The 26,716-nt window shown below is 40.8% G+C and overlaps 1 protein-coding gene across 1 annotated transcript in view; it reads left to right on the top strand.

Annotated features, from left to right (window-relative positions):
- Col25a1 (collagen type XXV alpha 1 chain) overlaps window positions 1-26,716 on the top strand; it is a 375,262-nt gene that overhangs the window by 317,220 nt on the left and 31,326 nt on the right. The window contains 7 exon segments of the mRNA XM_038310855.1: window positions 10,959-11,021; window positions 14,095-14,163; window positions 14,912-14,956; window positions 16,922-16,966; window positions 17,993-18,070; window positions 25,239-25,262; window positions 26,042-26,086. Coding sequence (XP_038166783.1) covers window positions 10,959-11,021; window positions 14,095-14,163; window positions 14,912-14,956; window positions 16,922-16,966; window positions 17,993-18,070; window positions 25,239-25,262; window positions 26,042-26,086 — 369 coding nt within the window.

Here is a 26,716-nt window from a genome sequence, read left to right on the forward strand (position 1 = left end):
CTGGTCATTAACTATTCTGAATGTATCTCAATTGATTAGTTTGTTTTTAAAATTCAAATTGCACACAGGTGTTTAAGGTTGGTCATTGCCATCCGGGTTGTACAGTTCACTGTCGTCCTTACTATGCCCGTTAGATAAGGGTAAATGGCATTTCAAGTAAAATCATACAAAGTTTTTAAAAGTCTAGAAAGGATGTTTCTTTACCTTTAACTTTTGACTTCATTCCTAAGGTCCTACCAAATTTTGACCAGAATTCATCTTAGCGCACCTATAAATCACACACTTGGGCAACCATGGATGTGGTTCACCATTATCACAGCCCCTTAAAGATCTCATGCTGTCCCTTCCTGTCAGTCAGTCCCGCTGAAAAACTGAAACCACATTGCTAAAATGTTTTGATCTGCCACAAACACTTTCCACATAAACTCTGGATGCATCTTTTGAAATAGTTGCTTACGGTTTAGGATTAAAACATTGTTTTAAGATTTAAAGATTCTTAAGCCACTTAAATGGTTTTTGTTTGAAAAAAAGACTTTTCCCATGACAGCAACAAGACTTAATGCTCTATTATCTTAGCTATAGTTATTCCTTGAGAATAAGCTTCATATATATCCCAGAAGAGACAAGAGAGCAATCAAGTATATCTTCTATTCTAAAAATAGTGCTCATACTTTAGTACTGTGTGCTACTTTATAATGTGTTAACTGAAGTTAGTATGATTCTACAATGTTAAATGCCTAGGGTGCTTATAATATTATATAGGTCATCAATACACACAGAAAAACCATGTCTTCTAGGTCGGCAGTCAGAAACTCTGGTTCTAATATTTGTTGGCTATTTCTAGATTACTATAAAAAAAGTTCAGGTTGCTTTTAATGCATGCTTTGGCTCTTTGGTAGACAGTACACTCTAAAACATATTTGTTGAGTCAAATTCACTTACCTATCATTTTCTGCTTAGCGAGAATGACATCCTAGTGCATATTACGGGGTTAATTTATGACTGCTCTTTAGTAACTTCCAAGCATAAAAATGACAGCTTTTTATAAATGACAAGATCATAAACTTTTCAATGATTTAAGGACATGCTGCTGGGTGTTAATGAGAAGCTGGTGGTGTTACAAGTCACAATGAAGACATTTGAGACAAAGGACATTGGAAGGACAGGAAAGTCCCTACAGCAAGAACTCTGGCTATCAGGGTGTAGGCTCAGCTCAAGAAAGCCTCAGTGCTCTGAAACTGACTTGTCCCTTCCCCTGAGCTTTAGACACTCTCTTGATGAAAAGAAAAGAAGAATGAAAGCATTATTTTCCCCAAGTACAATACAAATAAATATACACATAAACATAAATGCTTTTGATAGCTACTGTATTTGTGATCCTGGTCTTACTTCAGTGTTGTATGTCTCTGCTGACTCTACATCATTACTGACTCTTGGCCTTTTCCTATGATCTTTTCAGCCACCCGTGACCTGTTCAGAAGGTCATGAGTTCTCAGGTTGGGAGGGTTAATTGTAAGTCGCCACCTCTAGGAAATGCTTAAGTTCCCACAGCCTGAGAAGTGCTAGAAATCCTTTGTTGAGGTGGTGGGGCTCTGGTATGGCCCTCCCGTGCCTGACTGGTGACTGAGCTGAGAAACTGCCAGTTGATAAAAATCCTTCATCATTCACTAGAGATGTTTCTCTAGGTCATCTCAGTGCCATGCTTGGGTCACCGTCTGGAGCTGAAGACAAAATCATGAGCTCTGGTTTTGGTGTAATAAGTTTTGTCTTCTCACTCAAATTCAAATGAAAGATAAGCTTTCCTTACACTATAATAAGTGCTACTAATAAATAAATAATAATCAGTAAATAATTTGGGGGGAAACAATTTAAGGCCACTTTAAGGTGGTTAGTATTCATTGTCTATTCATAAATATAGACTTAAAATTTTATATTTGATGGCCGTACATTGACTTGAGATGCTCCTTACTCATTTAATTTGCTTCGTTCCTGCGAAGGTAGCAAATGACAGGATGGTTGATTCTCATTTCATGGTTTAAGTTGCAGCCAGGATTTAAAAATTGAAACCCTTCTGTGTGACCTACAGGACGTGAGGTACCAAAAGCATCAGCCATGATCTTAGCCTGGGTGTATGTTTATGCTTTGGAGATATTTCCTGTTGCTACTCGTGTCCTTATCTGCCACGACTGCAGAGCCTGTGCGCGTGCGCGTGCGCATGCGCATGCTGGCCATTATGTCTAGGACACAGAGGAAAGCAGTCACTACGTACCAGAGATGCTTCGCTTCGCCACCTGTTGCTCTTGGGGAATAGTTGGAAACTTAATGAGCACCCCCCACATGCCTTTTCTGGCTCTCAGGAAATGAACCAAGTGCCTAAACCCTGACAGCAGACCCATCTGTCTCTCACCTGAGCGGCCCACTCTGAGGAAAGTGCTATTACTGTAGGCGAGCATAGGGGAAGTCACTGGGACCCGGTCTGACTTCATTTCAAGTTGCTCTTAGGCTTCCTGCACTATTTGAAAGTCCTCTTGCCATGTGGAAGGCATTTGGAATTCCTATTTCATGCATTCATGGTTCATATAGTGTCAAGATGTTCAGCTGGGAAAATTAAATTATGTACAATGTACCATGCAGAAGTTGATCTTCTGGAGTAAGATTTGAGCTTAGAAAATTAGTTTTATGAACAAGCTTTCAAAAACGTTAAGAGTCTTTTTTTTTCCCTTCAAGTATCTTAGAGGATAGTAAGCATTGTGCCTACCTTTTCTGATATCAGATAAAAACATAAGATTCTAGGTTATTATTTTTGAAAATCTTATTCTAGACACTTACTTTGAAAAATATACATATATTGTTGACCCATTCTCATGGTTCCATTTCCCTCATAAATAAGCAGTTTTGACTAACAACCCTAGAACAAACCAAACCATAGCTTTACTGGTCCTGTGACCCAGGGCAAGATTTGGAATCTCTCCTGTGCTTTGGTTTTCTCATGAGAACCAACAGTGACCAGAGCACAGAGTTCTACTGTGTGAATGAAATGAACAAATGCGTGCATAGCTCTTGAAATCTCCCCCAGCATATGGCAAATGACTGCTGTTACTGCTTCTCGTGGGACAGCTCAGAATACTGGAAGCTTTGCTTATGCACCCGCTCAAGGTAGTCTTTCCTCGTGTAAATAATTTTAACCTGGAGAATATACATCTAGCCATGCTTTACATAGATACAAATTATGGATCCCTCTTTGAAGGGATGAATGAATAAGACCGTTAAAAACAATAAGGACACCCACTTTCCCTACTTCCTGAGTGTATTCCAGGAGCAAAAGGCAAGGGTGCACATGGCTTGAAGATGAGAGAAGCTGTGTGAGCCTTCTTCCTGACTGTTCATGGGAAAAGCCAGAGGACAACTTGACACATCCCACAGTGATGTTTGTCCTTCCAGGCCTGGGTTACTTCATTCAGAATAAAGTTTCCTGTTCCGGTCATTTATCTGAGAATCTCATAATTTTTAAAAATATTTATTTATTATTACACAGTGTTCAGTCTGCATGCCAGAAGAGGGAGCCAGATCAGAGGGTTGTGAGCCACCATATGGTTGCTGGGAATTGAACTCAGGACCTCTGGAAGAGCAGTCAGTGCTCTTAACCTCTGAACCATCTCTCCAGCCCTGTAAATTTTTTTTTGATGACTGAATAACTTTCCACTGTGTGGATGTAGCACATTTCTGTTATCCATCATCTCTTAATGGACATCTAGACTGTGTCTTCTTTCTAGCTCTTGTGGATGAAGCAGCAGTGAACATGGAATGAGCACGCATCTCCATAGTGGACTCTAGAGTCCTTTGGATAAATGCCTAAAAGTGGTACGGCTGGATCATGTAGTAAATTTGCTTCCAGCTTTTTCAGCAATACGCACACTGACTTCCGTTTGCATTCCCGCCAACAGTGAGTCAGTGTCTCCCCTCCCCTCTGTCCGTGCCAACATTTGTCACCATTTGTTTTCCTTTTATCTTGTCCATTCTGACTAGGGTGAGATGAAACCTCAAAGTAGTTTTGTATTTTTACATAGCTAAGGATGTTGAACAGTTTCAAAACTAAGTCTCCCATTTATCTTTCTTCTTTTGAGAATTCTGTATAGTTCCAGGCCCCATTTTTAATTGGGTTGTTTGTTCTCTTGATGTTTAGGGGTTCTGTTTTAGTTCTTTGTATGTTATAGATACTAACCATCTGATAGATGTCTAGGTGATCAGGATTTTTCCTCATTCTCTAGGCTACCTCTTTCAAATAATGGTATCTCTTGCCGTAAAGTCACTTTTGAGTTTCATGTGGTCCCGTGTTACCTGTTGGTCTTAATGCCTGCACCATTAGCATCATATTCAGAAATTCCTTTCCTGTGACTACTTTCTACAGGGTACACATCTTATCCTGGAGTCCTTGATCCATTTGGAGTTTAGTTTTCTGAGAGTGAGAAATAAGAATTGAGTCTCATTCTTTTATGTCTTGCTGTCCAGTTTGAGTAGCAGTATTTGCCCATCTGTTGAAATGCCTCTTCTGCAATGTGTATTATTGGCCTCTTTGTCAAAAAAAAAGCATCTGACTGTAGGAGTCTAGGTTTATCTGTGGGTCCTCAATTCTATTCCATTAATCAATATGTTTGTTTTGATGCCAATACCATGCTGTTTTTATTACTGTAACTCTATAGTAAAACGTAAAATCCGGGGTGCTGATATAGCAGCAGTATTTTTTAATTGTTTGTTTTTTTTAATTTTACTATCCTGGGTCTTTTATATTTCCATATGAAATTTAAGATGTTTTTTAGTATCTATAAGGAATTGCATTGGGATTTTGCTGCACATTTCATTGAGTCTGTAGATTGCTTTTTGTAGGAGTTTGATAATATTAACCCAACCAATCCATGAGTATGGAAGGCCTTTCCATCTTCTGGTATCTTCTTCTATTTCTTTTTCAGGGTCTTAAAGTTTTTAATGTATGGGTCTTTGTTTTCTTTGACTAAACTTATTCCAAGATATTTTGAGGCTCTTGGGAATGGTATTGTTTTCCTAATTTCCTTCTCAGTGTTTGGCATTTGTACATAGGAAGACTGACTTTTTGTATATTGTATATAGGAAGGCTTCTGACTTTTTGCAAGTTGATTTTGTATCCTGCTACTGTTCTGAACTTTCTAGTCAGTGTTGCCTAACTCAAGATACTTTTCTCAGATTTTCAGTGCTTGCTTTTCTTGTTCAAAGGATAGAAGTAGCTGATTTTACCAAATTAAGAAGTCAGGTTTTAGCTGGGCGGTGGTGGCGCACGCCTTTAATCCCAGCACTTGGGAGGCAGAGGCAGGTGGATCTCTGTGAGTTTCAAGGCCAGTCTGATCTACAGAACAAGTTCCAGAAAAGGCTCCAAAGCTACACAGAGAAACCTTGTCTCAAAAACAAAACAAAGTGGGAGGGAGGAGATATATTAACAGCAGATATTACATCAAATCATAAAAAGCTATTTAAGTCGCAGCTATGTTTTAATGGTTTCCCATTCCTTGAAGTTTAATGGTTTTACTCTGGTTTCCTCATTAGTGAAAATTTGACATTCAGATCAAGAAGTTAAAGAGGCAGAAGGGTCTAAGGTGGTAACCATCTCTCCCACATCATATGAAATCCCCTCGGACCTGAAATCTGTTTTCACAGGAGGCAGAGACATTCACTTGACACTCTCAGGATTGAGTGCTGGCCTGGTCCTCTGTGAGTAACAAATGCGTCTTCAGAATCTGACGAAGATGAATGCAGCTCAGTCCTCAGAAACACTGGCATCTCTCAAAACTGGCAGAGATAGATGGAGGGATGTAAAATTAATTCATAGAGGAAAGGAAATAAGACAGCCTTAGCAGACAGGTCACACTGTGTTATTTTTGCTTGTAACTACTTCCTGCTGGCACAGACTACCTGAAGACATGGGTAACTTGAGTCCAATTAGGAAACTCATGCAAAAGAAATCAGAGAGTTTTAGCAACCATAATGAAACTTCCAACAATTACACTGCATATCCTTCATGATGCAATTCTGTTAAAAAAAAAAAAAAAACAAACAAAATCTCCAAAAGACAGGTTTTTCTGGGTTTTAAATCAATTCACTATTTAGTTCATTTTCAACAGAACATTTAAAATGTATTAATTTATACTCATATTGTATCCTTATGAGTAATAAGTGTTTTCGGGACAAACTATTTCTCATTTTTTGTCTCCTCAATAATTTTAGAAATCAGTCATTACCAAAACTGACTGCCTTACACAGTTCTTGGTATAATAAATGTTACTGCTGTAATTCTCAAAAGCAGGTATCATGCTGACTTGAATTCTAATTAGCCTCTAAGCAAAAAGAACAGTGCATGGCTAATGTATTCTGTGTCAAGACACATTAATCAACATTTTGGGGTGCTTTTAGCACCCAGGCAAACCAGCACATATTTTTCAAACTCCATTATACTATTTTTGGGGACAATGAAAATCAGATCTGTTCAGAAACAATAAAAATCACAGAAAACAAGACTCGATCTAGAGAGAAGTTTTAGGTTAAGAAAATGATGTCACTTCTTTAACTGATAATGACTTATAAAAATAAAACTAATAATAGTAAATAAAAAGCCAGATATTTTTTCTACAAGCAAGAACTAATCAGTTAGGAGTTTCTGGCCACCATTTTGCCTAAGGGATGGAATGTTCTGGAAGTCTATCTAGAAACATCTGGAAAGCCATCTCTGTGAAAATGAAACTGCCTCTCTTTCTATCTCTCTCTCCCTTTCTTCCTTCCCTTCATTGAACTAGCGACCCTGCTAAGTATGTGCCGGTTCTTCTCGCCTTTTTGAACGCTATCACAGTGACCATTTAGAAGGGAGAGACTGTCTGAAGTATTCCCTTGCTGTGCTTAGAAAGTCAGTTAAGATTTTATTATAGAATCCCAAGACCTCATGAAATCTTCAGCAGTCATTGAGAAAAGCCACGTTCCTAAGCTTTTGCCAGCTCTGCTTCGTGTTTTCATAATATAGAAGGGAGCCCTTGTGTCTTGGCTGGCGGACAGGACTGGAGAGGCTAATGCGGCTCCTTAGTCTGTTCGCTCTTTAACTTTTATCCAGAAGACTCCACATTTATGTTGCTGTTACACTGAGATATTTGAGTTGGTTATTTGGGGGGGGGGGGTGGATAGGTATTGGTGGGTTAGTTGAAGAAAACTGACTTCAGCCAAAAATATCTCTTGTTCAAAATTAAACTGTAGATTGTGTGTTTTATGAAATATAACTGAATTTTTTCAAATAAGATCAGAAATATATGTAAGAAGGATGATATTGGTATATAAAGATTTTCCCCCAAAAATCTCTTTAATGCCTGGCTTAGACTATAGCTGGATTCTCTTCTCCACGTCTAGATTCAGTCCTCTCAATTTTTTGTTCGGTGTGAAGTATTTAACACATCTCAGATAGGCAATTGTACAACGAAAGGTTATTTTAACAACTTGTTCAGATAGAGTTGCTAGTTTTCTATGCTATAACCTCCAAGCTCCATGAGTGGCTTATGTCTTAAAGGTTAGACTCCACCCAAAATTGGAAGCCACATCACAAGCTGTTCACACTCAGATGCTTCAGGCCAACAGCAAACAAAATGTCTTTGCCTATTGTGAAACCATCCGACCTTTAAGCCCTCTTCAGACCATCTGAGAGAGCTGGGGTTTCTCCCAGAAAAACTTTTGGAACCAAAACTGTCAGAACCAGTATAAGCTCAGGAGACAAGTAAGCTTAAAAGGCTTGAGAAGGTGGTGGCACACGCCTTTAATCCCAGCTCCTGGGAGACAGAGGCAGGTGGATCTCTAAGTTTGAGCACAGCCTGGTTGACCAAGTTCTGGGACAGCCAGGGCTACACAGTGAAACCCTGTCTCAAAAGACTAAAAGGAGAAAGGGCGAGGAAGGGAGAGAGAGAGAAGAGACCAGTAAGTGTCCCCACCCCACTGCACCACAAGATAGGGAAGATGGAGCAATGGCCCTAAAATGACTGGGCACTCTCAGAGGAAGTAGACACAAACCTGAGGCCCTATAGCTAGCGCTGCAGGGTTTGCCTTGAGCGCATTGGAACACGAGGTGTGTCAAGAGATACTCTCTTAGAGTGGTGGTCATGAGAGACTAATCGTACTAAAGTCTTTTGAAACCTATAAATAAGCACAACGGTGCTAAAAATCAAGTCTGCAGCTTAATTTATCTCTTGAAACTAAATAAATTTTGCCCTGAATCATCTATTAAAGGGAATTTAATGTATCTTTAGAAGGAAGATTAAAAATGCCTGTATCTAACTGCTGAGATAACAAAGACTTGTTTGTGGAAAATGCAACCGCATGCTTGACTTCTTCGTAAACTAAGCACTAACTCAAATACGGACTGTATTTCTGTGTCTTCTTCCCTTTCTGCTTTGTATTAGTATGCTTAATGAAGCTTCCACTTGACTGGCTAAAGAGATCATTTTATTTTTGCTTGAAAATGTATAAAGAGTTCAAGTTGACAAGTAAATATTCAACCTCTACATTACAATTTTGGGACATCCATCATGACCAATGACTTTAACATTCATTCACATTCTTGAAAGTGGAGAGAAGACACCTATTCATGTCAAATATTACCCTATTGGACTAAATGTTTTAGTTATAAATAAATGTTTTTGTTTATAAAATAACACATCAAATCATTTTGCTAAAGGTAGAATTATAAATGATTTCTCTGAATTGAGTTCAGAATTTTATTTTGAAATATTGAGGTATGACACCTTTGCTAGGTTTTCCCTTCCAGGAGGAGGTAGACTGTGGTACCCAGTAGAAAAGGGACTATAGGAAATAACCTTACCCTCAACTTCAGTTCTGAGACCCAACCCTCACTTCCTTACCCTTGGGATGCCCAAGTCAGACTAAATCTGAGTGGTGTGTCACCTGAAATCTTTCACGGTGATGACATCCTTCTATTCTCAATTCCCAGCTAACTTTTCTATAACATGTTCGAAACATAGATGCAGACAATTTAACATGCCTTCAGAACACTCTCTCTACGCCTTCCTGCTTAGTTCCAAGCACCATGAAACAGGTTCATGACAGCTGATTTGGAGGGAAATCAATTGAACTGATAACTCTTCCAGAAATTGTCCAAGCATAAACAAAACAGGAAGCATTAGAACAGAACCATTGTGAGATTTGCTTTAAATTGTTATGTATTTTACATTTTAAATGGTTAAATCCATATGTCTTGTTTCCTTTGACTAGTTAAAAAGAAAATAAAACTTGGTGGATAATCAAGATGATGTAAACACTAGTTCAGGTATTTTCTTTTCAAACCCCAGGGCTCCACCTTTCTGGTTCAGAAGCCAACTGAATTTGGGCCGTAGCTCAGTCCTGTTCTGATGCTGTCCCTCATAGTCTCAGATGTCACAGGTCTGCAGGACCAACCTTGCAAGACTAACTTCAGTTTAGTGGCCTGCAGCAAATTCTCAGGGGACTGGGATTATCTCTACTTTTTCTGAAATGGCTATGGATTTAGGACTTTTCGGGACAACCTTTTTAAAGAATTGGCTAGAATGAGTCACAGTTCAGGACGACAAAGTGCCACGCTTGCCCTTGTCATTTATTCTAAAGGCTGAAGAAAACGGCTCACTGAATAGGGCAATGTCTAGAAGACCTCTGGCCACAAAAGCCTCTGTCCTTGTGGATCCGAACGCTCCACCCTCCTGGCATGTAATTGAGTCTGCTGACTTGGAAAGTCTACTTGGTTCTGTCATTTAGGGTTTCTATGGGGATTCCATGGCATGACTGATGAATGGCTACCCTCTAGTGATTGACTTCAGCCTCCAGCCATTCTCCCTGTCCCATAAGTGATGAAATAAAATGGAAAATTCCAGCCTTCTAGCCATCAGATTAGTGACTCACTTAGTGTCTCCTGTTTGTAGCAATTCATGTGTAGTTGGAAGGGACAAGTTACGAGCAACAAAGGAAGTCCCTTGGCATTCCTGTAACCCAAAGGAGTCTAAGGCCTGACAGATCTATCCTGAGACCAGGGCACCTTTTATTACGCCACAGATGAATTTCCTCCAGGTAGTAGAGACAATGTTTGAGAGGTATGGCAAGAAGAGGGACTTTTCCTTTCAGGTTGAATATTACTAATTCTCTCGCCTGGCCATATTCATTGTATCAGCTATGTATTATTGCCTACCACCTTACCCTAGAAATAGCTGCTGAAAACTGTTGGCTTATGTCTCTGAAAGGCAGGAATTTGAGCAGAGCAGGTGGCTCTGCCTCTAAGTCCCTGAAGAGACTGCCATGAGGCAGGCATCCAGGGCTGTGTCCTCTTTAGAAGATTCTAAGGGGATGGAAAATCCACTCCCAAGCTCCCTCGCTGAGTTCTTGACAGACCTCAGTCCTCACACTGTGGTAGCTCCACAGGGCTACCCCAAAGCAGGGCAGTTTGCTCCCCTCAAAGTCAGTGGTCCAAGTGAGAAGATACAGGAAAGATCCACCCCCAGAAAGAAGCCACTCTTTACAGCTTAGACTCAGATGTAATATCCTATCATTCCCAGAATATCTTATTCACCAGGTTTACATAGGGAATCCACTCTTGACTCAAGAGGAAGAGAATTCACAAGGCTGTGGACACAGGAAGGGCATCTTATAGGCCCCTCCGCATCCACCCAAACACAATTGGCCTTTGTGTGTTAAATGACAAGACACACCAGACAGATGAGGGAAGGAGTTATTACAAAGACATTTTCATCACTTTCTAAAGCGTCTCTGGAGCGCCACTCTTTTCATTGATGACCGTCATAGAGTAAGTAGTTTGAGCTCAGCTGGAACACTTGTATGCAATCAAGGAAGTAGAACCACAGTAGGAAAAACTGAGCGTGCTGTCAAATAAATAATGCCTTGTATGCCCATCTTTTTTTAAGGGAGAACCAGGCTTCATTGGTCCTCAAGGAGAGCCAGGCTTACCAGGGTTACCAGGAACAAAAGTAAGTAGACCTTTATGCCCCTCCTTTTTCTCTGACATTTGTGCCATCCCTGCAGGAAAAAAAAGTGGGAGGACTCTTCCACTGTTTGGATGGCCATATATTTTTGCCTTAGAACCAAGGCAGCATGATCTACCTATTAATGGCATGTAGCTTGAAGTTATATCCCGGAAGCTCTAAGCACATCCAAGGGCGGGTGGAATATAGTTGTCGTTCAGGTTTGCCCTCTGGATTCCTAAGTGTGATGCCACTGGCTTCCCCGTGACAGGGAAAGGTGGCTGAGAGAAAGGAGGGCCAGAGCTCACCAACTCCTTCTTCCCTTCCTCATCCATTCCAGGATGCTCTTGCAAATCGGACATTAATCCCATCCCCATGGATGTCACAGAGATTTCTTAAATGCTTCACTCCAAAAACATATCTGCCCCAAATGATGTGTGCAGAAGTATTCTGTAATGAAAACCATCTTTGAGTGTCCTATTTGGCAACCTTAAAGTGGACCCTGAAAGCAAAAGCTGTATGTTGCCATGCAAAAAGAATACAGGGCTGCAGACAGAGAGGCAAGTCCAGAGTTCACCCTTGGTCTGCCCAGTAAGACATAAATGGTGATGGAGTTGTGCTCAGGACAGACTCCGTGAATCAAAGGTACAAAGTGGCACCCACTTATACTCATTTATTTTTAAGCCACAGCAGACTCGGCCTCGGTGAGTTCTGGGTTCAGCAGAAATAGGCCAGGGGTGATTTCCAATAGTTAGAGAAATATGTCATGGTCTATTCAGATGGAGTAGGCCTCATTTCTGCTCTGGTCAAGTGAAAATAACTCTTATCCTAGCGGAAACTATCCATTGCCTAAGGGGACTGGAACTTGTAGGATTATGCAAAATTGTTTTCCAAAGAAATCCCATTTTCACACAATAAGCTATCAAGCCCATTAAAGAAATTCTGTTTTAGCCTGAACAAATTCACACAAGATAGACCTTTCTGAGAGGGAAATACAGAGACAGAGCGGAAAGGAATTGTCTGTTGACATGAGAACTGTTATATTGATTGGGATTGACGCCTTAAAGCCAGGAGAGAGGAGAAGGTGGCCAGACAGAGGAGTATATCCACTACCACACAGGGAGGGTGGGTCCTAGCATGGGGAGCCATTGGGAACTTCATCTGTAGAATATTTTTGCTAGACAGGGGAAGAAAAAGAAACCCAGCTGGTAGAGATATTTATCTCTAAATACTTTTTGTTGGTGGTGGTTTTTTTTTTTTTTTTTTTTTTTTTTTTTTTTTTTTTTTTTTTTGGTTTTTTGAGACAGGTCTTTTCTGTAGCTTTAGGGCCTGTCCTGGAACTAGCTCTTGTAGACCAGGCTGGCCTCAAACTCACAAAGATCCTCCTGCCTCTGCCTTCTGTGTGCTGGGATTAAAGGCCTGCGCCACCACTGCCTGGCCCTAAATACTTTTTTAAATAGCAAACTGTTAAACTATTCCATAGTTTCAAAGAGAGAGACTCAGACATAGAGCCACAAAGTTGAGAGTAATGGCTGTTATGACGGCCTCATCATGACTCTAGAAAACAAATACTTTACTCTGGAGAAGGAGGAGATGTGATGCCCCTGTGACCTTTCTACAAGCAAGCATATCCACAGAAAGCCAGTTTTAGCAATATCCTAAACTTGTTAGCTGGATTGCCTATCTCAACAAGAGTTGTGTCCTAAGGGGAAATTTCCAATTTGAAGATCTATTTTGACCCAACAATGGTCTTTTACCATTTTTTTGTAGATGGTCTGAATTTGTACCCCTAACAAGAGATCTGAAAAATAAAATGGTGTGTCTAACTCACAGGGCAGTGAAGACATGTCCTAAGGAAGGAGACTAATGGCACTTAAGAATCTGTAGTAGAAATGGCGTGTTCCAAGGACCTGTCCTGGTGCCGTCAAAGCTACATCTGCCTAGAAAAACTGAATTTCAGTCAGAGTACAAAAAAAAAAAAAAAAAAAACAGTATGTCAGAGTATAAAGTATGGAACTTCCCCACTGTGCTATGTATTTTCCTGGAATTTCTTAAAATTTGCTACACAATGTAAATAGATGTCCATTCAATAATAAAAAAGGAGGAGGAGGAGCAGTAAGAGTAGGAAGAAGAAGACAAGGAAGCCATGCTGATATCCTTTTAAAGTCTTTGCATTTATCTGCATAGCCACCTAACAGACATTCATCAAACTCTTTCCATATTTATAAAATGGGGATTAGAAGGCAGAATTACATATTTATATCAGGGTGTTCTAGAGACTCAGAACATACATCAGCGAGAGAGTATTTACCTACCATATATACCTACCTAGCCATATATATATGGCATCCATATATATGCCACATGTATATGTCAGATATATGCCATATGATGTGTGTGTGTATGTGTGTGTGTGTGTGTGTGGCTAAGGAAGGGGTTTATTAGGAGAATTGGCTCATGTGATTACGGAGGCAAAGATGTCCCACAGAAGCCAGCTATGTACAAGCTAAAAGCAACCTAGTAGCATGGCTCAGTCCAGGTCTGATGGCTTCAGAATCATGGAAGCTGGTACAGAAACTCCTTGGCAGAAGGTGAAGGTCTGAGATGCAGCGCCTGGTGCTAGTCTTGCCCTCAAAACAGTAAACTGGTTGTGGTGTTCTGAGCAGCTAAAGATGCTCCAGAGGGACAGAGATAGCTTGCCTGTTCTCTGCCTTTTGTTCTATCCATCCTGAAGCCACATGGGCAGCAATCACATATTTGAAGGGTAAACCTTCCCCTCTCTGTCCATCGACTCAGTCACTGACCATTGTGTGATCTCCTCTGAAAACACTCTGATAAAAACATTAAGAATGCTTCTGCAGTCCCATACGTGCCCCTTAGCCCACCCAAGATGGCACCAAAATTAACCTTAGAGTGTTTTGTGTATGGAATGGGGTCATTCATGTTCAGAGACGAACACAGTACCGCTGTGAACGAGCAGTGGCTCTCTGTTTACCTCGGTTTTCTTGAACTCCGGTATTCCTCTCTGGGGAACAGGTATGGGGAGGCTACTATTTACCTATTCTGCAATTTGTGACAGGGTGAACGTGGAGAGGCAGGGCCTCCTGGAAGAGGTGAACGAGGAGACCCGGGAGCCCCAGGACCAAAGGTCAGTTTTTCTTACATTGGAGAAGAGCTGTCTTTAGTTTGGGGGTGCATGCCTCTTGCTGTAGAATCTTTCAACCGATGCTGAAACGACCCAAATCACAAGAACCTCATTGAAATGCACACTGATGGCTAGTAATTTTGCAGTTCAACTCTTCTTGTTTACTCTGTGCAGCTCAGTGAAGAAATTTAATAGCATATCTGAACGTAAAGGGAGAGTTGCTGTCATATAACACACCATCGCTCAATGTGTGTTACAGCCGGCTGAGAAAAGCCCTCGCTGCCCAGGGCTGTGTTTGTTTCCATGGTAACTTGATGGCGTGTGACACCTTGGAAATATTAGTGCTAAGGATTTATTTGCCTATGCAAGCTCCATTTACCTAAACATTATGCAAACTAACGTGGTCATACTCTAATAACCAGCCCCTCTCGGAGACAGGGGTGATGTAATCTCTGATGAGAAAGAACTCTCAGCACAGAAGCACTGTTGAGACTCAGAGAGTCACTTACAGAGCTCTCCCCAGACACTGATGGGAAAGAGTCTTCAGAGTCATAACGGGTAGAGATTGACAGAGACCAGGGAGTGAGCTCCTGCCGCAGCAACGCGTATTCTCTGTGTTAAAATAACCAGCATAATATGGCACTGTGACGGGCTGTTAAGATAAAGTGTGTCCGTGATCCTCTTTGTTCTGAGCCACTGTTCTTATCTTCCCTGTCATTCTCTTTCTCATCTTCATACTCTCTTACAATAGGGGAAACAAGGTGAATCAGGAGCTAGAGGCCCAAAGGGGTCAAAGGTCAGTAACCAATAACCATTTTGATGTGACTTCGGGCCTTCAAGATATGTGTCTTTTGCCTCTTCCTCAAAGAGTTCTGTCGTAGATGAAACCTTTCCTTCAGGGCTTACATTTGGTTTGTCCCTGTGATTATAACTCAAGACACTTGGCTTATTTTTCCTTGTTGTTGTCTGCTCTTATCCTTAAGACTGTCCCTTTTTAACATATTGTGTGTGTGTGTGTGTGTGTGTGTGTGTGTGTGTGTGTGTGCTTTCTGCCACAACACACAATATGGAGGTTGGAGGGTAATTTGTGGGAGTCAGATCTCTCAGTCCACCATTTGGGTTCTGAGATGTAACTCAAGTATTCAGGCATGGTGGCAGTGCCTCTGCCTGCTGAGCCATTCACCAGCCACCCTCAGACTATTTTGTAAGAGGTGGTGTATGTCCTGTTTCCTGAGATTAGCTTCTTTGGGAAAAGAGACAGTTTATGAATTGTTTACTCTTATTTTTCATTCCCTGTTTTTGTTTTTGTTGACGAATGCTCCTGTTATACTTTGGTTTGTCACGCGACTCCATTCAGAGAGTTAGAACAATACCCTAGGACTAGAACATGGCTAAAACTTCTTACTATACAATGTGAAGCTCTGAGTTTGAGTGCCCAGAACCCACAAAATAACTCAAGCATCTGTGATCCCTGCACTCCTGAAAGAAGATAGAAGGAAAGAAAAGGGATCCCCCAGAGGCTAGCCTGGCTTACATAGTGGAAAACACAAAGAGACCCCGTTTCACGTTAAGTGAAAGACAGGCACCGACACCTGAGGGTGTACTCTGATCCCTGCACACTCGCTGGGACAGTGCAGGCACATGTAAACACATTAAATAATAACCAAAATAAAATGTCACCACCAATAGCAGTTGTCCCTTCGTCATGATGCTTATACTATCTGAAATAGCATATATAGTGTCACTGAAAAATGCCACTAGCTGATAGCATGGAAGGGTACAAAATGGGACTAGAGATTAGAGGCTGTTAATTCCCTATCCACGGAGAAGTTAATTGTTATGGCCCATACCACTAGTATGACCTGCATGGGAGAAATCACGACCTCCCTTTCTCCTTATCCTCACTGCTCCTTATCCGTTTTATGTAACTATGTAGAGCCACAGATGCCGTGAGTTCTGTATCGAAAGGGGGCTCTAGTTTCAGGCTAATTTAAAGAACCTTTAGATATACACAGATTTAAGTACTTTTTTCTCTTGTCATTTTCGACTTCTGATCATTTGGAGAGTGTGTAGTCTATTCTTGGTGTCTCTGTGGGTGGGGTTATGACACCGTAAATAAAACTCCAGAGATGATTTCCTATTGCTTTGAAGTAGAAATGGGGAAGAGCAGAAAAGAGAGGACAGAGAGAAGGAGAAGGGGAGAGATAAGATAAAGGAAGTCTGGCCAGCCTGGTCTAGCTGACTGCTGTCAACTCCCACAGAGTGTTAAAGTAGCTACCGGTAGCTATTGTCATCAGAGGGAGGTCTAGCCTGACTTTACAATCCCATTCTCCCTAAAATGATCTCTCCATTCCTTCTTGTCCCAGTTGTCTCTGTTTTCTTCCGTGAGGACAGATGCCACAGTGGCTTGGCCCTTTTCCTTTCATTCACATCCCTTCAAAGGAAAGCAACCCTGCTCACTCTGAAGATAAATATTACTTTGGGTACCCTAGAAATCACTGGCTTTGCTTATGCAAAGCCTAGCCAGAGAGTACATAGCCTGTCTGTTCCAACACACCCTGTGTTCTGAGGAGGACATTTAACTACCCATCCGCGGCATCTTTAGGAGGCATTTACAGTGTGGTGGTGATGTTTGCTTCATATGTCTTCAGTTCGTGTCTAAAGCGCGGCTGTGTGGTACAAATAGCTCATTAGGTGTGACGGATTCCTACAGCGGTGGCCCTGATGCTGATTCATTCTTTTCTTTTTTTCATGGGCAAAGGGTGATCATGGAGACAAAGGAGACTCTGGAGCTCTGGGACCCCGGGTGAGTGTTCCTCTTGTCTAAACTCAGATTTGAGGTCGTGTTGGTGCAACTGTGAGAAGCATCTGAATGGACAGTCACAGCCATTATTGGTAGACTGGGATTATTCCTGCTGATAGCCTTCCCCTTGGTCCTTATTTGTTTACTCAGGCACAGGTTATGTAGAGATTCTCACCAAACAATAAACAAACTTTATTCTGGGAAAAAAAAAAGCAGTGTGAAACCCACAGCTACCCAGCTAGTAAGACTTCCATTTTTCAGTCAAGGCGCTAGTCTGTACATTTGTACTCTCCAGAAAAGTCAGCGGACTAGGACACAGGTCATGGAAATTGTGCCAGCAGGTATAATGGGAGAATAAAAGTCTATACTATGCAGAGATGTGAGTGTGCTTGTGATCTGGATTGGGGGAGGTATATTTGTGGGTGTATGATATTCTGGTCTTCCATTTCCTCTAGTTTTAGATAAGTTGGGGCGTATGGGATAAGATTCTTATGGGGAAAGCCAAGAATTTCCCCACAGAACATTGTTCATCATTGCTTTCTCTTCTTAGAGGATGAGGAAGCAACCTATGATATGTAGATGAGTAGAGAGAGGTTAGGGAATGGGCCCTGGTGGCGCATGCCTTTAATCCCAGCACTCGGGAAGCAGAGGCAGGAGGAGCTCTGTGAGTTCGAGGCCAGCTTGGTCTACAAGAGCTAGTTCCAGGACAGGTTCCCAAAGTTAAAGAGATACCCTGTCTTGAAAAAACAAAAAAAAAGAGGTTAAGGGTTACCTTAATAAATATGGAGAAAGTCAATAGTATTTCACAAGACACAAAGATCAACTGGTGTGTTTGGAGTTGGTTTCACATAGACAGAAAGTTAGAAGTAATCTTTCTCCTTTACAATATGGACAAAATTTAAACCTAATTATTATTATGAAATGTGTATGCAGCAGCCAGGGAGGACTCAAGCTGCTCCTCTTTTGCCACCATCTTGTAGATGAGACTAACACACCCGTGACTTTCCCTTGCTTTGTTTTTTGTCACAGGGTCCACCTGGGCAAAAGGGAGATCCAGGAGCTACTGAGATCATAGACTACAATGGCAACCTCCACGAGGCCTTACAGGCAAGTGACTAGCCTCTGCCCTAAGCCACACAGAGTATGACACACAGAGATAAGTGTATTAGTCTTCTGTTGCTACTTATGGAAGAAAGAGTTTATTTTAGCTTATGGTTTCAAAACACCAGAGTTCATAATTGCGTCAAGGCATGGCATCCTGAGCAGAAAGCTGAGCGCTCACATCTTCCATTGAAAACACGAAGCGGAGAGCAGACCGGAAGTGGAGTGAGGCTATGTGCCAAGTGTGTACTTTCTCCAGCAAGGCTTCAGCACCCTGCCCCCCAAGAGCATCACCAACTGGGGACTAAATGTTCAAATGCCTGAGCCTACGGGGTGGGGGGGCATTCTCATTCACGCCACCACCACAAGGGGTCCATGAATTCATCGCTGTGCGTTCTTTCTTCATCATTCCCTACTCACTCACGTTCTGAGCTCCGGCCCCAGTTGTCTTTAATTTGTAGGAATTTAAACTGCTGATTTTCTGTTTCCCTTATATTTTAAATTCTCCTAAACCTTATCAAGTATAAACATTGTGTTAGATTAGGCAAATGTTTGCTTCCTTGCTCTAACAGGGGACTTTACAGAGCTGAGCAGGAACTGCTTGAGTCCAGATTTCCACTGTCTTTCTCACCAGAAATGTGACCTGGCCAGTCCTTTCACTGCCATGTGCCTCTCTTTCTCCCTGCTTGAAATGAAGATACTAGCAGTAGCTACCTCACCGGTTGCTGTAGCAAATGGCTAAAGATATGACTCATGCTTTGAAGAGTCCTTGGCAAATAGTGGCCTTCTATATGTTTGTATGTTTCAATTTGTTTCTTTTCATTCCGTGAAACCTAGTTCACAAAACAGTCCATGCGGCTTGCTTTGTGACTCTCGCTTCTTAGCCATCCTTCCCATGCTTATACACATGTGGTATAGTATCTCTCGTCACCCAGTGGTGACCATGATAATCTTCACCCTTAACTTTCCTGTCACGTATACCAAATTGCCTTCCTTTAAAAAAAAAAATCTTTATGCTTTACCTGGCCTTCTGCTTTAATTTCTTTCATTCTTTCCCTCTAGTGAAGTCATTCTATTTTGGTATTTCACACTTTTATGCATCCTGACTTTTTTGCTAGCCTAAAGTCTCTGATCTTCCTTAGGTAGACCAGTTACTCCGTCTGTGTTGTAGCAATTGTTTCCTGACAGTTCAGTCATTTCTGGGGTCTAGCCTGTGTATGGCTCCAGCTGTTTGGAAGAGTTCCTCCACGGCCACATCTTTTCTTACTGATTTCCATTAATATGCCCGGTTCTACTAGTGCTTTTCCCACCTTCTAGCTGACATCTTACTAACTTCTACCGACTGATGATGCCGTGTTTCTTCCTATTGCTCGAGACGGAAGGTTAGGAGCAGCTCACGACTGTTCTTAGTCCCTCTTACAGTGTCGTGCCGGGAGCTTCCTCAAAACTCATCTCAGCACTGCTCATTCTGTTCACATCCTGGTGATTTCCTATCTAATCCTGTATGGGTCCTGTGGCCAATGCTGCCTCCCTGCTGTCTTCCGGCCCCTCTAATCTAACCAGTAGACGTCTCTAAGGCTGATGTTTCATAAGCTATCATTACTTTGATTGCTCTGATTTCCTCAAATCTCTTCAAGAGTACTTGTTGCCTACGCAATCAAGACCAAACTCCTCCATCTGTCATCAGTTAAGGCTCTCTGGTACTCTCTCTTCTGCCGGGATACTTTCTGCATTTCCTATGAAATACAAATTTCCTATCATATCTCTACAAATCGCCTTTGCCTAGGATCATCCTATTGTTTTTCCTTTCTTTTGTTCATTGAATCTGATCCATAAATATACTGCTATCACCAGCTGACTTCTTCCTCAAAGTCAGGGGCCAATAGTGTGACATACGATTACTCTCTAATCACATAATTGGTTTTAGTTTTTCCATTACCATGTTGTAAGTTTCTTGGTAACAGAAAATATGTCTTAGGTTTGTGTTGCCTAGATTTGTAAATGTGCAATGAACAGTTAGCATTTAGTGCTTGGATGAATGATTGTACTTTCTATGTACAAATCATTGCTTGGCTTAAAAACAAACTAAATACTTAAGTTCCTCTATTTTATATCTAGTTTAATATGTCTAGCCTCTTGATGTCATCAATGTGGTCTAATTTCCATAGACCTGTACTTTTCTGTGGGCTTTGCTACCACTACTGGCCTTTTGTATTTCTATCTTTCCTATTTGGACAAATGTGGATTGGATGGTGTATTCAGCCAACTGACTGATTTAGCATTCCTCATTACAAGTGGCTTAAACATAAACAGTAACCTTGGGGTTATTGTCAAATTCTTGAGCCAATTTTCTAAATGTTTTCCTTTCCCCCTACAAGTTGGTAACTATATACGGAGGGCCAGAGACAAGGAACAAGCAGGCTTTTTTGGACCCACATGTTTTCAAAATTCTTACTTACATAGTGAAACAGGAACAGCTCTCAAAATTTATTAGCAAAGTTATACATTTCACCGAAACTACTTCCAGTGCCTTATAGGTCTTGTCTCCACCTGAAAAGGGTGCTGTGTAGACGACCTGACCCAAAAACAAAACCAAAAAAAAGCTTAGAGGGAAACTTTTAGCTTATAGTTCCAGTGGGATGGTATCCATCATGATAGAGCAGACATGGTAAAAATGGTGAAAGCAATGACAGTATGAAAGAAGAGCAGGACAATGCTATTAGTGTTGTGTCCATACCCAGGAATGAGGGAGAACAGGGATGCAGGTGGGCTGGGCTGGGCTATAAACCTCAAAGCCCTCCTCTAGTGATGTACTTCCTCCTAACGGCTCCACCATTAGGAAAGGTTCTAGAACCTTCCCATATAGTGCCACCAACTGGAGACCAAGCATTCAAATACATCCGGCCATGGGGGGACATTTCTCATCTAAGCTATCACAAGGGCACCCACTTTCTACCCTGCCAAGAAATGCTCCCATATTACCGGCATTTTCTACAGTGTTTTGAAGGGTTTTTGAAGCACTTTTTTTTTTTTTGCATGAAGAAGCATATGGGCTACACTTACACTGAAGTGGACATTTCTGGTTCACTCTTCCTTCTACCACTTAGGAGCGGGGTCATTTTAGGGAAAGCGTAGTAGATATCTACGCTTCACTAACCTTGTCTGCAAAATGTGAGAGCTCATAAAATCCAGTGTTATCTTTAGGGTGGTTTTTAAGAGCTCCTGAAAGCACTGTACATTTTGGGAAAGACATCTGACAGCTGTTCCTTGAAATGAATGGATACACACCTCCAGGGTCTTTTTATTTTTCCATCTCGCGTTCTATGCAACTGTAAACAGTATCCAGTTAATATCCATCATCGTCAATGACTTTATACTGTCTCCAAACCTCATGATATATTACAGTTGGGTCAACCATATGCTGTGTTTCTAAAGAATTTAGAGTCATTTTTCAGTTGATGTCTATCTGTTCATCCTCCTCCTGACATAGTACTCTAGTGGATTAAGAGTCTTTAATAAGATCAATCAATTAAGTCAGAAAGGCATTAGAGGAAGAACTGATAAACCTTTATTCTCCCCAATTTCTAACCAGTGATGGACGATGCTTATTTTATTATTGTGCCCTTTAAAAAAACATTTTGTCTAACACTCTAGAATGACTGCATGGGTATGAATGTATTACAGTTGCAACTTCAAACTAGAACTATGTAATTCTAGGAAATAGTTCAGATTATGAAAAAAATATCAATACTAGTTTAATTGGATTCTTCTCTGTAGCCAGTATCCAGTGTGGGAGATAAAATAGCTGAAGCACTATGCGTATTATGTACCTAAGATAATTGACATTCTGAATTCAGTATTTATAATTTTAACCCATTCATTTGTAGTTGAATGAGAAAATTTATACTCAGAACAAACTGCTGATTACATCCTTTTGACTGGAGCTGAAGTTATGGCATAAAATTAAAACCTAACACATCTCATGATTTTTCTTTTTGACACCAAGCAACATAAAAGAGAATTTACCTCAACTGCTCTGACCCAGCTTCTCGCCCTGCCCAGCACTCCTCAGACTTCCCAGTCCCGTCTTGCCCACAGGGAAATGTCCACATTTCCCACACCAACATGTGCTATCTGTGTTCTTGTTTCCAAATAACTCCTTTGTGTTTATTCTGTTGGAAAGATGGTTAGATTAGGTTGGTCCATAGAAAGAAAAGATAATGTGGTTTGTGTAAGCATTGCCTTAGCCTTTTGTGTTGATTCGCGGTGGCTCCAGATTCACAATTAATAATAAAAACAGCTGTTTCCTAGGTCAGATTTAAAGATTTTTACCTGTGACACTGTCTTTACTGTGATCATGATTCATTTTATATATTTAAAAGACACTGGCATCATTTCCCATTTCTTCTCTTTCCACAGCCCCTCCTAAACCCTCCCAAATTCACAGCCTCTTCTTTTTAACAATTATTGTTACCTGTAAAGGAATGAATATAAACACAGCCTGTTGATCCCTTGGTATAGGAGAACCACTTGGGAGGGGGTTATAGACAGAGTTTTTGGTTGGGATCACCAGTCAGCTCTGTCCCACCAGCCACTCCCAAGTAACCACAGAAATTTAACAATAATTATAAATACTCAGCCAGTAGCTTGAAGTTGTTAATAATTCTGACAACTTTAATTCACCCTTATTTCTATCTCTGTTCTACCACATGGCTCATTATCTCAGTATACCATGTTTGTCTCTGTCTTCCTCTGCACCTTGCTCACAACTCCTGAGACCCCACCCTTCTTCTTCCCAGTGTCATCCTAGGCTGGCTCTTTCACCCCCAGTCAGCTCTTTATTAGCCAATGAGAGTGATGCGTATTTACAGTGTACAAAGATTGTCCCACAGCAGGGGTGTATCTCTGAGGAATGCTAACTCTTACTCTCTTGAAAGTTGTTCATTGCTTGCCTCATCTGGGAGAGGAGGGCCCTGGGGTTTCTCTCCCTTCTTCAGTGGGCTGTCAACCACTGGAATTGCTCAGGTCTTGTTCAGGCAGCCTTGCTATTGACATTTCACAGGTGCTGCTTCCCTGTCATAGCTAGAAGGAACAGTTCCACAGAAGGCTTCCAGGGCCCCTGCCTCTCAAAGTCTTTCTGTCCCCTCTTTGTCGATATTTGCTTGCCGAGCCTTAAAGTGAAAGAATTGGGTTATATATGTAGCAGTTGGGGCTGGGCCACCATGATGGCCACTTGGGCTCTGCAATTTGATGAGTCGTGGCTTTCTGTAATGGTCTGCTTCTGTAAAGGGGAGTTTAAGCTCCCGTCATCATGAAAAGTGAAGAATAACCTATAATCTGGGCAGGATTTTCATACAAACGTCCCCAAATGAAGCATAAAGCACAAGATGGACATTTACAGTTAGCTCCCGCCTCTCATCTCAGACCATGTCTCCCTGGGATATCAGGCCTTTCTCCATCCCTTCCTAAAATTCTGGCTTTCAAATCATTACTGGTGTTCACAAGGGAGTTCAGCTGGGATGATGTAGCCTTAACGTTGAAAAGCCAACCTCATAGGATGACTCTGTGAGCTTCGCATGGCTGCTTCCAGGAGGAGGTCAAAGTGGTGTGCTGGTGAACTTAGCTGACTTTTGTGACCACTTGCTCCCTTCTGAACTACATGGAACCTTCACAATGTCGAGGGCTCTCAAGCAGCTGTTGGTACATCATTTCTGCTTCCTCCAGTAGCTCATTTGCCACTGATGATACTCTTTCATTATACAGCTCGTTATTTTTTTAAAAAGTGTTAGCATTAACATTTTAAAGAAAAAGGACAAGTGAGACGTGTCTATTTATGGGAGGATGTGAATTTATATATGACCCTGTTAGACAATCTGAGAGAATTCAAATTGTAAAACTGATGACCTTCATAAAATTCATTAATTCTGCTTTCTAGTTAAAAATAGAATACATGATTAAAGGGCAATGGTGAAGAAATTCTTTTTACTCTGTAATTTCTTTGTTTTGCTAAATGACTAATTTACATCCTAGGAGCAAAACAGCTTTCTCAGGGCTATAAATCCAATTGTGTCAAGAGAAACCTATTTAAAACAGCATAAACATGATTTTATATTGTATACATCTGATAACATAAAATTCTGGGGAGATATAAGAATTTGCTCTTAGTTTGTTGACATTTTGCCTTTGTCTCAGAAACATCAAACTTTTTTACTGCATGATCTAAAACTGTAATCACATTGGCTGCTATTATCATACAATACAAATTTGAGTCATTAGCACATATACAAGCACAGGGTTTTCAAACAGACATTAGTGACTATGTCACTAAAGAATCATCAAGATATTTAGAGTGAAATAGATAATGTGAAAGTTTATTTTTTACAACAATAATAAAAACGGCACCAAAGATTTGAATCAGAGATTAGAACACAAAGGGATGGCATTAAAACTGACCCCTCAGGTTTACATATCACCAGACAATGCCTCTCTGTAACCAAAAGCCCTAAAGAGAAATGACTCCTTTCTATTGTTTCAATAAGCCATGTGGAGCTCTTGGCACAAAATGTAAATGATAAAATATTAAATACATAACCAAAATCACAGAATAGGAATCATGTTTTAGAAGTCCATGCTTTGAGACAACATATTTTGTTAAAGGATTTATCACTTCAACACACTAGATTAGCTCAATGTCAGTTTCTTTGGTTATAGCACATAAGAAGGGGTCAATTATAATGTAAAAAGTGAACAACAGAGTGAGAGAAGATACTTTTCTTTTCCCTAATCGAATCCTATCTAGAATGGAGCTTTTACCAATAGCAAATTTCACAGTTCACAACCAGACTGACCAACCCTTTGCACTACTATATACTTATATATACTATATGTACTTAACTATATAATTTTTAATTATGTCAATTTTTAAAAATCAGGCAAATGAAAATTTTTATGCCTTGTTTTCTTATAATTTTTAAAATAAAATGTTTCCAAACCCTTTATAGGTATGCTGTATTGAAGAAGGATATTATCTTTGCTGTAGCTTCTCTGTTACTTAAAAGACACTTAACTTGCCAAAAATATATTTTAGAAGTGGATTTTTTTTCAGAAATCTGTCACCTTATTTTGACATACAAAATAGATAACTCTTGTCTTTGTTGATCCATTTTCCCAACAGAGGATTACCACCTTAACTGTCACGGTAACTCCTTTTGCATGATCTCTGTGGTTCGTGACTTTGAATTTAGTACGGATGCATGCAGGTCAAGATAGTACTAATGTAGCAATTGGTTTGATCTGGCGTTTACTTTATGTTATTAACCTTTTAAAAACATTTGACATAGTTAAATTACTGTCTGTTCTGTGGGAAAGTCAAAAAAAATTACATTTTCTAAGACTTTAACCTCCTGTGAATAAGGTAGTTTGATCTTTTGTGGCTTAGAAATCAAAGCTTTGGCAGAGCATGGTGGTGCACACCCTTAATCCCAGAACTCTCAACCCAGTGACAGCTGGATCTCTGTAAGGTCAAAGCCAGCCTGGTCTACAGAGCAAATTCAAGGACAGCCAGGACTACACAAAGAAAGAGAAAGGGGGGGGGAGGGAAGGAGGGTAGGAAGGGGAAGGAAAGAAAAAAGAAGAAAGAGAAAGAAAAAAAGGAAAGAGAGAGAGAAGCTAAGGGTGGAAGGTGACATCAGATAAGTCATAAGTTGTGGGCAGAACAGAGGGCAGCAAATTCAACTGTCTTGTCAAATCCAAAGCTTTTTCTGTAGTACGGTTACTTGGAGAGTGTGCCGATAGTTCAGAACTCAGATTGGCAATTGTTATCATCATGAAATTGATGAAATGCTGAGAGTCAATATCTAGGCATATCTGATGACGATAGAAATGATGGGGCTGTGTGGTGTGCTTGTTGTTTTTAAAGCCTGACATTTTAACGTGTATATTTGCTATGTTTTTCAACTGTGTCTTGTCTTGTTTCAGGGCCCCCCTGGACCTCCTGGACCTCAAGGACTACAAGGGCCAAAGGTTATCCTTCCTTACTTGTCTCTCTTTATCATGTACAGTGCAGAGATGCCGTTTTTATTTTGTTTATTTTATGGCGTTTTAGTTATTTAAGAATGTATGTCTTGCCGGGCGGTGGTGGCGCACGCCTTTAATCCCAGCACTCGGGAGGCAGAGGCAGGCGGATCTCTGAGTTCGAGGCCAGCCTGGTCTACAAGAGCTAGCTCCAGGACAGGCTCTAGAAACTACAGGGAAACCCTGTCTCGAAAAACAAAACAAAAAAAAATGTATGTCTTTATAAAATATGTCTTCCAAATTCCTAGAGAAACAAGGTCAGAAACCCTGTTTGAGAGGACAAAGAAACAGTATTGGAGTCTCCAGTAAAGGAAGAAGGAGAGCTCCAAAGGAAGGAGGGAAAATGAGGAAAGAGGGAGAGAAACGGAATGACACAGATTTAGGAAAGGACACTGAGAAAAGTACAGAGTATTAAACAAGGAAGGCCAAGTTTCATAAAAGTTATAAAGGTAAAGAAGCACTCCACACGTCTTAGAGGATAGGATAAATATTCAAACAAGTGAGGATTGATGCGCGTTTAGTCTTACCACTAAGAAAGACCTTTTTGTCCAATTCTTTTGTAAGAGGAGGACAAGGAGA

Source organism: Arvicola amphibius, chromosome 14, assembly GCF_903992535.2.
Source record: "Arvicola amphibius chromosome 14, mArvAmp1.2, whole genome shotgun sequence".
Classification (NCBI taxonomy): Eukaryota; Metazoa; Chordata; class Mammalia; order Rodentia; family Cricetidae; genus Arvicola; species Arvicola amphibius.